The sequence below is a fragment of the Castor canadensis genome, chromosome 3 (assembly GCF_047511655.1).
Source record: "Castor canadensis chromosome 3, mCasCan1.hap1v2, whole genome shotgun sequence".
In the NCBI taxonomy this organism is placed as follows: domain Eukaryota; kingdom Metazoa; phylum Chordata; class Mammalia; order Rodentia; family Castoridae; genus Castor; species Castor canadensis.
Window position 1 is genome coordinate 53,001,724 of NC_133388.1, and position 17,990 is coordinate 53,019,713.

Sequence of the window (17,990 nt, forward strand, 5' to 3'; positions counted from 1 at the left end):
AAATTCCCTGTGTAGCTATTTTAAATAAGCAAAAATGTCATTTCTTTTTCTTTCCTTTTGCAAAATCAGAAAAAGGAGGGAGGAACAACTCCTTTCCAGAGGCAGGGGGGCTTGAAACCAGTGGGAGGGAGGAGGACGTGGGGAAAGGGGGTAGAGGTGAATATGGTCCAAATACTGTAGACATATGAACATAAATGGAACAAAGATACCAGTTGAAACTATTCCTCAAAGAGAAGGAGGGGGGATAATGAAGAGTGGTGGAGGGGGTGAACTCAAGTCTCTTGTATTTCATGTGTTATAAGAACCTTTGTAAGGACCATTATTTACCCCTACCCAGCACAACAATAATTTTTTTTAAATTTGAAAAATAAAAAATAAATACCAAAAAAAGCATAGTAAAACTTTTCCAGTGAAGCTATTTCTTTCTAATTGTATTCTTTCCTTCTATATGTAGTGAGTCTTATTTTATAATCCAGAGTTTTATTCTGAATTAATTAATGATCATCTTGAATGATTTCTGTGCATTTTCTTTTAGTTCAATTAAAAGTTATTTAATTAAGCATAAAGCTACTTTCTCATTGGTCTACAATTACAGTGAATACATTTCTTGGCATAAAGACACAGCCTTTGGAGTTTGAAAGAGCCCCACTGCAAGATTATGTACATAAAACTCCAATTATTTGCTATGTAATTCTGGTTTAAATAATCAAATTAAAATAAACTCTCTGGAAATAAAATGAAATTAAAATGTACTATTTAAATAAAATAGAGTGAAAATAAAATTATAAGATTCATATTTAAATCATATATTTATAAAATGCCATCCTAAGAATTATTATTCTACTAAGATTCAATTTGAGGTAAAGTGTAATGATTAAATAACAGCAGTAATGTAAATTGAAAATGAGAGAGAATTCCAAAGTCCTTTGAAAGGAGAGTTTTATTTTCACATTTGTCTACAATTAGAGTAAATGCATTTCCTGGAATAAAGACAGAACCTTTGGATTTAAAATACCCCACTGCAAGATTACATACATAAAACTCCAATTTTTTTGTACAGTGGATGAAATAATCAAATCACAATAGTTGTACTATCTAGAATAAATGAAAACAAAATGTATGACATGAATAAAATCAATTCATATATAAATTATATATATTTATAAAATACTATCTTGTGTTATAATTCAATTAAGCTTCAATTTCACATAAAGTATAATGACCAAATAGCAGTAGTGAATTTAAACTGAAAATAAGAGAGTCAAAATACCTTAAAAAGAGACATCACTTTCACATTGGAAACACAATACAATAGAGTAAACACATTTTTTTGAATAAAGACACAGACTTTGGAGTTTAAAGAATCCCCACTGCAAGATTACATCCATAAGACTCCAATTATTATTTCTGCAATAGTGGATTAAATAAGCAAATTAAACTAGTGATACTATCTAGAATTAAATGAAAATAAAATAGAATTGAAGTAAACAGATTCATATTTTTTAGAAAGAATTTACACTATCATGACTTTATTCATACTCGTTTGCTTCAGCACATGCAAAAAGATTTTCATTTAAATCATAAATTTATAAAATAGCATCTTGACAATTATAATTCTATTAGGTTTTATTTTGAAGTGAAGTTTAAAAAAAATTTTTTTTTGAGGTAAAATGTAGTGACTAAAAGCAGTAGTAATTTAAACTGAAACTGAGACAGAAGTCAAAAATATTTTCAAAGGAGATCTTCCCTCCTCTCTGGTGTTCGATTATAGTAAATACAATACTTGGCATGAAGGCAAAGCTGCTGGGGTTTAAAATATCCCCAGTGCAAGTTACATACATCAAACTCCAGTCACTGTTTATGTAATAGTAGATTAAACAATAAAATTAACATGTTTATACTATCTAGATTTAAATGAAAATAAAATATACCACCTAAATAAAATAGAATGGAAATAAAATAATAGGATTCATAGTTAAATCATCTATACAATACTATACTGAGAATTATAATTCTATTAATCTTCAATTTAAGGTAAAGAATAATGAGTAAGTAATAGCAGGAATTTAAATTGAAAACAAGAGAGCATTCTGAAGGACTTTGGAAGAAGATCCTAATGTTGCCAGGTTTCTTCTCTTGGTTTTAGAAGTTCAGTAGCTGGATCATTTCAAGGTGGAATCGACCTGCAGAACACTCACTTCCACTTTGACAATGTGGGTACAGTGGGGGACATCCAGCTCTTGGGGGCAAGATGACTGGGGAAACCACTCAGTCAATAGACATTTCTTACTGGGAGTGGAGGATGTGCTGAGCCAGGGAAATCCCTGCCGAAAAATAAAACCAAGGTATTCCAGACCTTTTTCCTGGAAAGAACGCAGGAAAGGGAGGCCCTGTCTCATGAACTGGCAATATGCGTACTTTGGGAGTAAAAAAGAAGCTTGAGAAGCTCCAGCCATAGTACCTGGTGGAGGAAGAAGAAAAGGAGGCTCCCTTCTTAAGAACTGGCTCCACAGAGACTTGGTGACTACATCCCCTGATGGTAAAGATGTTGAGGAGCTCCAGCCATGGTTCCTGGTGGAGGAAGAAGAAACGGAGACCACCTTCTTAGAAACTGGTTCCACAGAGACTTTGGGAATACAGCTTCTGATGGTAAAGAAGATTGAGGAGCTCTGGCTATGGTTCCTGATGGAGCAAGAAGAGAAGGAGGCCCCCTTCTCCTGGGATGGATCTCCGGAGAATTTGGGGACACAGCCTCTGATGGCAACTTATTTTCAGGAGACCCACACGTGCTTCCTTGAGGAGTAGGAGGAATAGCATGCCCTGCACTAATAAAGTAGCTGCCTGGATCCTCTGGGAACACACTCCCGGGTGGAGAATTACCTTCAGCATCTCCATCCATATCACCTCCAAGAGGTGGAGGAATAAGACAACTTCCACTAATGAAGCAGCCACCTGGATGCTCTGGGAACACATTGCCAGGTGGGGAATTAACTTCAGGCTCTCCAGGCATATTTGAGGTTGGAGGTGGACAAATATAGGCCCCCCTCCATCAATGAAGTAGTTGACTGGATCCTCTGGGAACACACTGCCAGGTGGAGAATTAGCTTCAAGATCACCAGATATATTTTCTGGGAGAGGTGGAGGAATAGGCCCCAATCCATTAATGAAATAGCTGCCTGGATCCTCTAGGAACACATTCCCAGGTAGAGAATTATCTTGAGGATCTCCAGGCATATTCGCTGGGGGATATGGAGGAATAGGACCCTCTTCATTAGAGAAGTAGCTGCCTGGATCTTCTGGGAACACATTCCCAGGTAGAGATTTATCTTCAGGATCTCCAAACATATTTTTGTGGGGAGGTAGAGGAATAGGATGCCCTGCACTGTTGAAGTAGCCGCCTGGCTCCTCTGGGAACACATTCTCAGGTGTAGAATTATCTTCAGGATCTCCAGTTAAATGACTTGCAGAAGAAAACAACAATAAGTGGGTGCATTTTATTTTTAAATTTGCATGAGTTCTACTTTCTCAACATCACAAAATAAACATTTAGGGAAGAAAAAGGATGATTCAGACCCCTGGACCTGTGTTGTGAATAATGTGAAATCTGACCACCCTTTCAAGAAATAGCACCTGTTGGGACTCATCTGTAATGTTCCAGGGAACTTCCAACAATTCATAGTGGTGAGCAGCTAATATAAAACTTTTTTTTCTTCATTCTTGATAATTTTTTCCTTTATTTCTCAATATTTTGATTAACAATCCAAGGACATTAGTTAACAATCTAAGGACACCATCATTGTTGAAAATCTTTATTTTCCATGTACTCATGTTATTCATCCTTATCTTAAAATTTTCATGAGGAAAATATTGCCAGCCTTGTTTTACAGACTAGGAATCATCTTCTCAGCACCACTCTCAACCCCCTCACTCTCCCTCTTTCTTCTGTGCTAAAATCCATTGTTGTCCTTTCCAACAACTCATTCTGCCCCTTCTAATCCACTCTATCCCCCTGCCATCACCTTCCCCTCCCCACTTACCCCCAACCTGTCACCAGACTACCCCTCCTCTTACACACTCATCGCCTGCTGACCAACCTAGTATACCAACTTTACACAGTCCCAAACCCTGCAATCCCTGACAGAGAACCCTCCACTATAACAACAGAAATACACTCAGCACACACAAGGACCAAAAAAACCAGCAGCCCCCACACTGCTTCTTCCACTCACCCACCCCACTTCTCACCTCACCTGTTAGTGCCACCCTATCCAACTTCCCAAATTTTTATAGCTGACTTAACAAATGTTAACCCCCCCAACTCCCACTGCTTATAGATATTACCACCAAGGGGTTTTCTATATAACATATAAACTACTGGTTGGGTATTGAACCTGTGAATTAGTTATTACTAAATTACACCCAGATTAGGGACAGAAATAGCACACCAACCTAGCTAAGATCCCAGACAGCCACAAAACAAAAATTAAATCAAGGGAAAGAAAACAGGTGACTAAAACCACCACCTAGCCTATAAAGAACACAGTTGTCCAGCACCAAGTGGAGCAATGGGAAGAAGAAAAAGGGATCAAAACTACTCTCCTCAAAAAAAATAATTTAATACATGATTCACAGTGAAATGAACAAAATAGATACCCTGTGGTTGACCCCCCAAAAAACCAAAGATGACCAACACCAAGGAACCCAGCGGAGCCCACAAAAACAGCCTCAAAGAAGAAATCCTGCAAGTAATCACTGAGAATTTCATGGAGAAGACAGTAGACACCATTAACCAAAATGTACAAGATGCACTCAAGAAATTTCAAGACAAGAAAAATGAAGACTATAAGAAGACACAAAAAGAAATAAATGAACTCATAGGAGCCCTAAATAAACACAGAACACTATAAATAAAGAGATATATGAATTAAAGATGAAAATAGAAAATATTAAAGAGGAAGTGACCCATAATATGGAAAACCTCAGATAAAAGAATCAAACAAAAACACAAAACACAGTGAAAGCCGACTCCAGCAGACTATAACAAATGGAAGACAGAATCTCAGAATTCGAAGATAAAATAGAAATGAAAGATAAAACTGAAGAATTGTTAGTCAAACAATTCAGACCTGAGAAAGGAATATACAAGAACTCACCGACTCCATCGAAAGACCAAACCTGAGAATCATGGGCATTGAAGGAGAAAAAGTCCAAGCAAAAGGGATTCATAATATATTCAATAAACAGTAACAGAACATTTCCCAAATCTTGAGAAAGTTATGCTCATTCAGGCACAGGAAGCCTCCAGGGCACCAAACAGACTTGACCAAAATAGAACCTCCCCAAGACATATTATCATTAAAACAACAAGCACAGAGAATAGAATAGAAGAATACTGAAGGCTGCAAGAGAGAAAAAAACAACTAATATATAAAGGTAAACCCATCAAAATCACAGTGGATTTCTCACTGGAAACCTTCAAAGCTAGAAGGGCATGGAGTAAGGTATTCCTGGCACTGAATGAAAATAACTTCAACCCTAGGAACTCTACCCAGCAAAACAGTCATTCAAAATAGATGGAGCAATAAAATATCTTCTATGATAAGCAAAAACTAAAACAATATATGACCACCAAGCCACCACTATAAAAGATTCTCCAAGGAATTCTGCATACAGAAGATGAAAGCAAACAAAACCACGAGAGGATGGGCAGTATCAAACCACAGGAGGAGAAAACACAAGGAATCAGAGAGGAGCATTGATTCAGCTGCACACAATCAAACCCTTAAACAACAAAAACAACTGAGTGGCAGGAATCACCACATACCTATCAATACTAACACTGAATGCCAATGGACTTAACTCCCCCATCAAAAGACACTGTTTGGCAAAGTGCATTAAAAAGGAAGATCCAACAATCTGTTGTTTGCAAGAGACCCATCTCATTGACAGAAACAAACACTGGCTCAGGGTGAAAGCCTGGAAGATTTACCAAGCCAATGGCCCCCGAAAACAGGCAGGAGTAGCAAAACTTGTATCAGACAAAGTAGACTTCAAACTTACAATGATCAAAGGAGATAGATACTCCATACTAATAAAAGGGGAAATACACCAAAAGGAAATAACAATTATCAACCTATATGCACCTAGTGTCAGTGCACCCAATTTTATCAAACATACTCTGAAGGACCTAAAAACATATATAAACTCCAACACAGTGGTAGTGAGAGAATCTAATACCCCCCTATCACCAATAGATAGGTCATCCAAACAAAAAAAAATCAGTAAATTCTAAATCACACCATAGATCAAATGGACCTAGCTGATGTCTTCAGAATATTTCATCCAACTTCCGCACAATGTATATTCTTCTCAGCAGCCCATTGAACTTTCTCTAAAATTGATCATATATTACGGTACGAAGCAAGCCTCAGCAAATATAAGAAAATACAAATAATCCCCTGTATTCTATCTGGTCGCAGTGCATTAAAACTAGAACTCAACAACAAAAACAAGAGCAGAAAATATGCAAACAACTGGAAGCTGAACAACACACTGCACAAAGATCAGTGGGTCACTGATGAAATAAAAGAGGAAATTAAAACTTTCCTGGAAGTTAAAAGAAAAAGAAAACATGACCTCCCAGAATGTATGGGACACAGCAAAGGTGGTCCTAACAGGAAAGTTCATAGCCATGCTTACCTATATTAAAAGGACAGAAGGATCTCAAATCAATGACCTAATGCTACATCTCAAACTCCTAGGAGAACAAGAACAAGCAAATCCCAAAGCAAACAGAAGGAGAGAAATAATAAAAATAAGGGCCAAAATTAATGAAATAGTGATGACAAAACCACACAATCAATGAAACAAAAAGCTGGCTCTTTGAAAAAGATTGACAGATCCCTGGCAAATCTGACTAAAATGATCAGTAAAATCAGAAACACAAAAAGGGAGATAACAACAAACACCACAGAAGTCCAGGGACTCATCAGAGGATACTTTGAGAACCTATACTCCAATAAATTTGAAAATCTTGAAGAGATGGACAAATTTCTAGACACTTATGACCATCCAAAATTGAACCAAGAGGACATTAATCACCTGAATAGATCTCTAACACAAAATGAAATTGAAGCAGCAAAAGAATCTCCCAAAAAAGAAAAGTCCAGGACCTGATGGATTCTCTGCTGAATTCTATCAGACCTTTAAAGAAGAACTGATACCAACGCTCCTTAAACTGTTCCATGAAATAGAAAGGGAAGGAAAACTGCCTAACTCATTCTATGAAGCCAGTATTACACTCATTTCAAAACCAGACAAAGACACTTCCAAAAAGCAGAACTATAGGCCAACCTCCTTAATGAACATCGATGCAAAAATAATCAATAAAATAATGGCAAACCGAATCCAACAACACATCAGAAAGATCATTCACTACGACCAAGTCGGCTTTATCCCAGTGATGCAGGGGTGGTTCAACATATGCAAATCTATAAATGTAATACGTCACATTAATAGAAGCAAACTTGATCATCTCAATAGATGCAGAAAAAGCCTTTGATAAGATTGAATACCACTTCATGATAAAAGCTCTAAGAAAACTAGAAATAGAAGGAATGTACCTCAACATTATAAAGGCTATACATGACAAACCTACAACCAACATCATACTTAATGGAGAAAAACTGAAACCATTTAACAGGAACAAGACAAGGGTGCCTACTCTCCCCACTCCTATTCAACATAATCCTGGAATTCCTAGCCAGAGCAATAAGGCAAGAAGAAGAAATAAAAGGATTACAAACAGGTAAAGAAACTGTCAAAGTATCCCTACTTGTAGATGACATGATCCTATACCTCAAAGACCCAAAAAACTCTACCCAAAAACTCCTAGACACCATAAACAGCTTCAGCAAGGTGGCAGGATACAAAATTAACTTACAAAAATCATTAGCTTTTCTATACACCAACAATGAAAAAAATTGAGAAAGAATATATGAAAACAATTCCATTTACAGTAGCCTCAAAAAAAAAAAGTCAAATACCTAGGAGTAAACTTAATGAAGGATGTGAATGACCTCTATAAGGAGAACTACAAACCTCTGAAGAAAGAGATTGAGGAAGACTACAGAAGGTGGAAAGATCTCCTGTCCTCATGGATTGAAGAAGTAAAAATGGCTATACTACTAAAAGCAATCTACATGTTCAATGCAATTCCCATCAAAATCCCAATGACATTCATCACAGAGATTGAAAAATCTACTCTAAACTTCATTTGGAAACACAAGAGACCACGAATAGCCAAGGCAATACTCAGCAAAAAGAGCAATGCTGAAGGTATCACAATACCCGACTTCAAACTATATTACAAAGCCAAAACAATAAAAACAGCATGGTACTGGCACAAACACAGATATGAAGACCAGTGGAACAGAATAGAGGACCTGGATATGAATACACACAGCTATGCCATCTAATTTTTGACAAAGGTGCCAAAAACATATAATGGAGAAAAGACAGCAACAAATGTTGCTGGGAAAAGTGGTTATCTACCTGCAGAAAACTGAAACTAGATCCATGTCTATCACCCTATACTAGTATCAACTCAAAGTGGATCCAGGACCTTAATATCAAACCTGAAACTCTGAAGTTAGCATAGGGAAGAGCAGGGAATACTCTGGAAACAATAGGTATAGGCAAGGACTTCCTCAATAGAACTCCAGCAGCCCACAACTAAGAGAAAGGATGCACAAATGGGACTACATGAAATTAAAAAGCTTCTGCACAACAAAAGAAATGGTCTGAACACCGAAGAGGCCACCCACAGAGTGGGAGAAAGTATTTGCTAGCTAGACATCAAAGGACTGATAACCAGAATATACAGGGAGCTCAAAAAACTAAACTCCCCTAAAATCAATGAACCAATAAAGAAGTGAGCAACTGAACTAAAGAGAACTTTTTTTTTTTTTTCATTTTTCTTTTATTATTCATATGTGCATACAAGGCTTGGTTTATTTCTCCCCCCTGCCCCCACCCCCTCCCTTACCACCCACTCCACCCCCTCCCGCTCCCCCCCTCAATACCCAGCAGAAACTATTTTGCCCTTATCTCTAATTTTGTTGTAGAGAGAGTATAAGCAATAATAGGAAGGAACAAGGGGTTTTGCTGGTTGAGATAAGGATAGCTATACAGGGCATTGACTCACATTGATTTCCTGTGCGTGGGTGTTACCTTCTAGGTTAATTCTTTTTAATCTAACCTTTTCTTAAAGAGAACTTTTTCAAGGGAAGAAATCCAAATGGCTGAAAAACACATGAAAAAATGCTCACCATCCCTAGCCATAAAGGAAATGCAAATCAAAACCACACTAAGCTTCTACCTCACCCCTGTGACAATAGCTATCATCAAAAACACCACCACCAACAAATGTTGGCGAGGAGGCAAGGAATATGGAACCCTCATACACTGCTGGTAAGAATGTAAGCTAGTAAAACCACTTTGGAAAACAATATGGAGGCTTCTTAAAAAACAAACACAGATCTGCCAAATGATCCAGCAATCCCACTCCTAGAGATATACCCAAAGGAATGTGACTCAGGTTATTCCATAGGCACCTGCACACCCATGTTTACTGCAGCACTATTCACAATAGCCAAGTTATGGAAACAGCCAAGACACCTCACTAATGACAAAAATGTGTTGTTTATACACAATGGAATTTTACTCAGCTGTGAACAAGAATGAAATCTTATCACTCACAAGTAAATGGATGGAACTGGAGAACATCATCTTAAGAGAAGTTAGCCAGGCTCAGAAGGCCAAAAATCATATGTTCTCCCTCATATGCAGACTCTAGACCTGTAACAAATGCAGTAATATTATTGGACATGGGTCACAAGCTAAGTGGAGGACACATACAGGAGGAATAGGGAAAGGTAGGAAACCCAAAATTTAAAGGTGTTTGATGTGCCCACTGTAGAAGAGCTAATCTAGTAATCTTAAAACGACAGAGGTCACTATGTTAAGGTGACCTGGAAATAGTGAAGAGGTCTGATAGAGATGAACCTGTTTGGGTTGTAATACACATATATACAGAAGTAATGCTAGGAATCTCTCTGTATAACTATCCTCATCTCAAACTAGCAAAAACGCTTTGTCTTTCTTATTATTGCTTATGTCTTCTCTCAAACAAAATTGGAGAAGAGGGCAGAACAGGGGATGGGAGGGATTGTGAGGGGGCAGAGGGTGGGGGGAGAGATGGCCCAAACAATGTATGCACATAAGAATAAATGAATAAATAAACAAAAAATAAAAAACAAAATTAATATTCAAATTTAAAAAAATAGAAATACTACAGATTCCATTGAAACAAAGTAAAAGAAAAGGCACAGTCAATATAGAAACAGGAAATAACAAAATAGGAAACAATGATAGAATGGAAAAGACTAATGAAGCCAATATCTGCTTCTTTGAAAAGAAGAATTCTAACAGAATAAGGAAATCTCTAGAAGAGATACCATTCTTTTACATGAAGGAAACCCACTGAATTCTACCAATACTTCAAGGGACACATATTTTCTAATGTCTTCCAATTGTCCCCAGTGTAGAGGGGAATAAAAGGAAAAGCCCACTCCAGTTCATTTTATGAGGTGACTATAACCCTGATACCCAAACTCAGAGCAGAATAAGATAAAGTCATTGACCAATCTCACAAACATGAACACAAAATTCTAAGGAAAATTTTGGCAAAGTAATTTAAGCAATATGCAAAATCCATCATTGCCAAACTCTGAGATTTTTCTTAGAGTACAAGGAAGACCCACCACATTGACAGATTAATGGAGAAAATAATGCAATCACTCCAGTAGAAAGTAAGGGTTATGTAATTCACAACTTTTGTTTTTGTAGTACTAGAGTTTGACTTCAGGGCTTTGAGCTTGCTAGGCAGGCACTGTGCCACCTTAGCCAGGCCCCCAGCTTTTTATGCTTCAGTTTTCAGGTAGATCTCACATTTTCTTATCTGGGGTTGGTCTGGAACACCACCTTTTTACTTACTCCTATTCTCATGTAGCTGTGATGACAAATGTAGGCCACTATGCCTACATTAATGAAATTTTTTTTTTTTTTTTTTTGCTAATACAGTGATCTGTACTCAGGGCTTTGTGCTTGCTACACACCCTATTACATCAGCCCCACTTCCAGTTCTTCAAACCCATTTCTATGGAATTTCTTAGTAAACTACAAATACAAGGTACTTTTCTTAACCTAGTAACCTACCAAAAACCTACAATACATGCTATACTTACTGATAAAACATTGGTGGCATTCCTCTGTACATCAGTGTGAAGATAAAGATACTTACATTTGCAACTCCTATTTAATAATGCTCTTCAAGTTCTGCATAAGATACGATAAACAACTATGATGACTAGAAGAGAAAAAATCCTAACTAGTCACATTCCAAGATAATGTGTATCTCCTGATAAACTATCAGCTAAGTTGAATAAACTGCAAATAAACTAAGGGGAGGATTCAGCAAGGTTGGTAGATTCAAGACCAATGTTTAAAACATAACAGTTCTTCAATACAGCAGCAATCAATTTTTAATAAATGCAATGACAAACACCATTCTCTATAGCAAGAAGAAGTAGCATAGGATATAATATGACAAGAAATGTGCCAGGACTTTTACAAGTCTTACAGTTTTTTATAAAGGATACAAAATAAGACCTAAATAAATAAAGGGATATATTCATGATGGAATGGAATATGGTAAAGTTATCAGTTCTACTAAATGAATTTATAAGGGCAATGCCATTCCTGAGTGGGAAGTTTCCAAATTGATCTTAAAATTATTACTGTGGAATAGAGAGGTCCAAGATACCAAGACAGTATTATGGAAGGCTAATAAGGGGAGTGGTAGAGATGGTACAACAGATACCAAGATTTATTGAAAAGCCCTGATGATAAGAAAATGACAGAACTAAGCGAGGGGTAGACACAGGCCACTGGGAAAGAACACTGATTTCGAAAAGGCCCATTTAGCTAACTTGCCATTTGACCGAAGTCTCATTATGCTAACAGGAAACACAAAAACACACGGGTGGTCAAGCAACAGAGCTCAGGCCATTGGCTATCCATGAAGAAAAAGAAGGAGTTTTCTGTCTTTGTTCACAGACATTGAATTATGGACACAGTACAGACTTGCATGAAATGCAGTAAAACCATTAGAAAAACTTGGCAACCATCTTTATGATGTAGAAAGATAATTATTTAGAATTAAAATACAGGGGGGAATGTGATTCAAGGACATTATATAAATGGATGAAAATGTTGGAATGAAACACATTATTTTGAACATCATTTTGTTACACACTAAAAAAAAACAAATAAAAAGAAATCAAACACAAATAACAAAGGACAGACTTGATCATTTTGATGGCATTGTTGTTAATCCTGGATCAGCAAAATACCACAGAGAAAGTAAAAACATAAGTTACAAAGTGGGAGAATATGTCTGCAATTCCCATAAGTGAAAAAGGACTGACTCACACTATAGAAGTTTAATTATGATCACGAAGAAAATTAAGACAAACAACCCTATATAAAAAAATGGGCAAAGCTGTGAACACACAATTCCAGAAAGAAAACTCCTACGGAGATATTCAGCCATCCTAATAACCAGGTAACTAAAAATTAAAACAGCCACAAGTTACACTTACACTCCCAGCGTGTCAGAGGTTGGACATCTGGTAAGAACGGGCAAGTATGTGGGGACATGGACATGTCAGTCCTCTGCTGGTGGGCACACGCAGGAAGTGATGCAGATATGGATCAGGATGATGCAGCAATTCCCAGAGCATTGGTGAGTGAGGAAGTGCACAGCCAGCCCTCTGTGCAAGAGCCTCCATTTTACCAGAGACAACACCACGCAACAGGGAACTGAACGGATGTGAAAAGTGCCAACTCCATTCTCTGAGACTCACAAAACAGATGGGAAAACACATCATACGTCAGAGGAACATGGATTTTAATGGGCTGTATGGAGGGCAGTGGAAATCTTAATCAGGACAGCCAGGAAAGGCCTTGCTGATGGAGACATTTCAGCAGGGAACTGAGGGAAGGACGCTGTCTGATAGAAAAGCTGAGAGCACAGAAGGATGCCGGGGTGTTTGTAGAACACTGAGAGGTGCGGTGTGGCTGGGGTAAGTGAAAAGGAAAGAAAAATGCAAGGCAACCTTAGACCTGTACAGGGGTCAGATCGTGGATACTACTAAATATGTTAGCATAGACTTTAAGGGAAGAGGAGGCAAGCAGAAGGTTCTAGGTGGAGAGATGACATAATCTGACTTGGATTTTATTAGGTCTACCACAGTGTTAAAAGCTGATGGAAACAAGGATTTGTAAAACAGAAACTAAGCAGGGCATCAGAGGCTCACGCCTGTAATCCTAGCTACTCAGGAGGCCGAGATCAGGAGGTTCACCATTCGAAGCCAACCCAGGCAATTAGTTTGTGAGACCCTATCAAGAAAAACCCTATCACAAAAAATTGGACTGGTGGAGTGGCTCAAGGGGAACAACCCTGTGTTCAAAACCAAGTAACAAAATAATTAAATTAAAAAAACAGAAACTAGGTGACCAATCAGCAGACTTTTCACTAATGTAGACAGCAAATGATAGAACGTGGACACGGAACACGTGACAACATTCTGGACAGCTTTGTAGGGAAATATGAGCAGATTTCCTGAGGGGAAAGGGAGGCAGGTAAGTCAAGAATGACAGCACATTACTTTGGCAGAACAACTGAAAGAGCTGCCTTTCCTTCAAGTAGGAAGGAGGGACAGACATGTTTTCTACCATGTGTAACATATATTCTTAACACCTGTGTGCATGCACGTGTTTACAAAGGAATGTTTTCCTGCCTCAGAACGATCCAGTCCCTGAAGTGAAGGTTTAAGCTTAAAATGTGAGCTTTAAATTTTTGATAACTGCTGCTCAATTACACTTAAATACTTACCAATCTCCTTCACCAACACTACCTGAGAATGTCTGTTCTGCCCAGCTCCTACCCGGTTATCAACTTTATCAAATGGCTATCAATATAATTGGTAGCAATCACATCTCATTCTTCATTCTCTTTCTTTCATGGTGACAAACTTGTGAGACTGATATCCCAGTTGAAAAGAGCACAAGACTTCTTAATCATATATTAGTCCATGTGAATAGTAGCATCATAGCACAGTAAGAAGAACGTGCTGTTAAACGTCAGCATCGTCTTACCCAGCGTGCTCTTCCTCCTCCTCAGTAAGAACTGTCTGGACTTCAGCTTTTCCACTCTGTCTTCCTAGACTCACCCCGGCAGCACCAGGAGCACCATGACGCAAGCTCTCTGATCTTCCATTTCATTCCTTACTTACCTTTTCCTTTTCTGCTTGTCCTTTACTACAAATTTAATACGAAGGAGAATGGTTCTTTTTCAGTGAAAACAGCACCACCATACCTGGCACAAATGTTAGATGCCTTTTCCTGTCCCCTCTCACTCAGATTCCTTCTCATATTGTATCATTGTATGTTTCTGTATGAACACAATTAATATTCCAGCAAACAGAAACAAACACCCAGCACTTACTATACGTTTTAGCTAATTCCTGTGTGCTTATCTTGGTTCGGGTCACAGAAAAGGGCTGGTGGAGTAACAAGGTGAAGGTCCTGGGATCAAACCACAGTACCACAAAAAAAAAAAAAAAAACAGAGAGAGAGAGAGAGAAAAAGGAAACTGGTACTTGGTTCAGTTATTGGAAAACTAAATGCAAAGGATGTATTTTCAACAAAAATCTTGTAAACTCAAAAGAGCTGTAAAATAAAAGGGATTATTGAATCATTATAGATGCTATCAGAAAAAGAAAGGACTGGTCCTGTTACAAGTAGCAACAAGGGTTGGTAGCAGTTGGAAAAATGTCTGCTTAATCTAAAGCAAAACAAAAATCAGTATTTTATTTTGAAAATTTGTGAAAGCAAGGAACAAGTTACTTACTTTGGACCTACCTTGGCTATTTAGAGAAGAAGGGTGGCTTTGGGATAGATGGCCAATCTACAAGGAGAAGCAACAAGTGCCTCTAGATTCGTTGGAGCTGCAGGATGTGATGGTATCTCTGGAGTCATGATATCTGAAATGTCCTGACAGGAGTTGAGTAAAAGCTTTAACATCCATTCAAGCATGCAAAAACAGTCTTTCATTCTTTTTGAGCCCATAACGTGTTACTGCCTAACCTCCCCCTATCTCGTTCCTTCCATCCTCTTCCTCCCAAATTCAATTCAGGACATCTGAGAATTTTTTGTTTGTTTGTGCAGCACTGGGGTTTGAACTCAGGGCTTTGTGCTTGCCAAGCAGGTGCTCTACTGCTTGAGCCATACCTCTAACTCTCAGATTTTATCTTTTACTTTCTTTTGTTTTTCACAGTACTGTGGTTTGAACTCAAGGCTACACCTTGAGTCACTCTAGCTGCCCTTTTTTTATAAAGGATTTTTTCGAGATAGGGTCTCCCAAACTGTTGGCTCAGGCTGGCTTTGAACCACGATCCTCCAGATGTCTGCCTCCTGAGTAGCTAGGATTGCAGGCATCAGCCACTGGCTCCTCAGAATTTTTTTCTTTCTCAATCTAAAGCCCCAAGTTGAGATCTGGTATATTGGATTTCTGATACTTACTGTAATATATATGCATATATAATGTAATTGATTTTAATATTGATTTTGTGTTGAAATATCATGGATACACTGAGTTAGCCTGTATTATTAAAATTAATTTCATCTGTTTCTATTTACTTGTTAATGTAGCTATCGGACAAATTTTAATGTGTATGCAGCTCACATTCTATTTCTATTGGAAAATACTGTCCTAGTCTGGGTGACACTATGCTGCTTAAAGTTGTATCAATGAAAAGGGAACATCTTACTCTTACTTGAAAGATTTGAGTTTTGTGGGTCACTTTGACTCAGGGAAGCAGCCTCAGTTCCCAGCCCAGAGCTTCAGCTAAGAGGTTTTAAAATGTAGTTTCTATACTCTGGAACTAATAAGAATAGGCAAAGACTTCCTCAATAGAACCCCAGCAGCCCAGCAACTAAGAGAAAGGATGAATAAATGGGACTTCATAAAATTAAAAAGCTTCTGCACAACAAAAGAAATGGTCTCTAAGCTGAAGAGATCACCCAGAGAGTGGGAGAAAATATTTGCCAGCCACACATCAGACAACGGACTGATAACCAGAATATACAGGGAACTTAAGGAACTAAACTCTCCTAAAATCAATGAACCAATTAAGAAGTGGGCAACTGAACTAAACAGAACTTTTTCAAAAGAAGAAATTCAAATGGCCAAAAAACACATGAAAAAATGCTCACCATCTCTAGCCATTAAGGAAATGCAAATCAAAACCTTACTCAGATTCCACCTCACCCCTGTTAGAATAGCCATCATCAAAAACACCACCACCAACAAGTGTTGTTGAGGATGTGGGGAAAAAGGAACCCTAGTCCACTGCTGATGGGAATGCAAACTGGTGCAACCACTCTGAAAAAAAATTTGGAGACTTCTTAAAAATCTAAACAAAGATCTGCCATATGATCCAGCAATCCTACTCCTGGTGATATACCCAAAGGAATGCAACACAGGTTACTCCAGAGGCACTTGCACACCCATGTTTACTGCAGTGCTATTAACAATAGCCAAGATATGGAAACAACCAAGGTGCCCCACTACTGATGAATGGATCAAGAAAATGTGGTATTTGTACACAATGGAATTTTACTCAGCCATGAAAAGGAATGAAATCTTACATTTGCAGGTAAATGGATGGAACTGGAGAACATCATTCTGAGCGAGGCCAGCCAGGCTCAGAAAACCAAAAATCGTATGTTCTCCCTCATATGCAGACTTTAGATCTAGGGCAAATGCAGCAATGTGGTTGGACTTGGATCACATGACAAGGGGAGAGCACATACGGGAGATACAGGAATAGGTAGAAAACCCAAAACATGAAAGCGTTTGATGTCCCCACTCCAGAGGAAGTAATACAGAAACCTTACAGTGACAGAGGTTAACATGAGAATGGGATTGTGAACTAGTGTAAAAATCAGTTAGAGATGAATCAACATGGGTCATAATACATGGGTACATGAAAGCAATAGTAGGAATTTCTCTGTAAAGCTATCCTTAACTCACCTAGCAAAAATGCTTTGTCTTCCTTATTATGCTTGTGTCTTTTCTTCAACAAAATTAGTGATAAGGGCAGAACAGGACCCGCCTGGAACTGAGCGGGGGAGGGGGAAAGTGGGTGTGGGGGGGAGGATGGAGAAATGACCTAAATAATGTATGCACATCTGAATAAATGAATAAAAAAAAAACAGACAAAAAAACTGGAGTTTCTAGAGAAACAGGTGATAAGGCTACATGTTCTAAGAGAACCTTTAAAATGTTTCTAAGGCGAGAGGCCAAGTTCAGGTGAACAGTGTTTCTCCTTGGGCTTTGCACCCTCTCTCCTTTTCAATGTTCACTGTTCTTTCCCCTGATGTCCCCAGCTCTGCTTGTTCTGTCAGCTCCAGAACAAAGATTACCATAAATCCCAAGAGTCAACCTGCCCCTGCTTCAGGACAATACTCATCCAGAGCTGATCCTGCTTCCCCTGGTCCCTCAGCATCATTCAGCACAAGCCCAGATGCTGTGACACCCTCCCCACAGAGGTGCCCCAGATCTCCCGGCACCTTAGGATTCTGCAGGACGGTGGGATACTCTCATAGGCCAGCAAGGAGCCACTCAACCTTTGATGAACTTCGGGTGTGTTCCTGATGGTCACCATCTGATGGGCTTCCTCTGTAGACACAATGATAATGGATCCTGAAATCTTGAAAGTGAATAGCCAAAAGGAGCAAGAGGAATCTTCATTCATTCAGAGAATATTGGACACATAAAGTTTGAGATTGGAGTTTGAGTTGGA

General features: G+C 38.4%; 1 protein-coding gene across 1 annotated transcript in view; it reads right to left on the reverse strand.

The window, feature by feature from the left end:
• Nucleotides 1-922: 922 nt before the first annotated feature.
• LOC109693952 (uncharacterized) overlaps nt 923-17,990 on the reverse strand; it is a 39,976-nt gene continuing 22,908 nt past the window's right edge. The window contains exon 4 of the mRNA XM_074067974.1: nt 923-3,460. Within this exon, the coding sequence (XP_073924075.1) occupies nt 2,674-3,345 (672 nt within the window). The 5' untranslated portion in view covers nt 3,346-3,460 and the 3' untranslated portion in view covers nt 923-2,673. The remainder of the gene's footprint in view (nt 3,461-17,990) is intronic.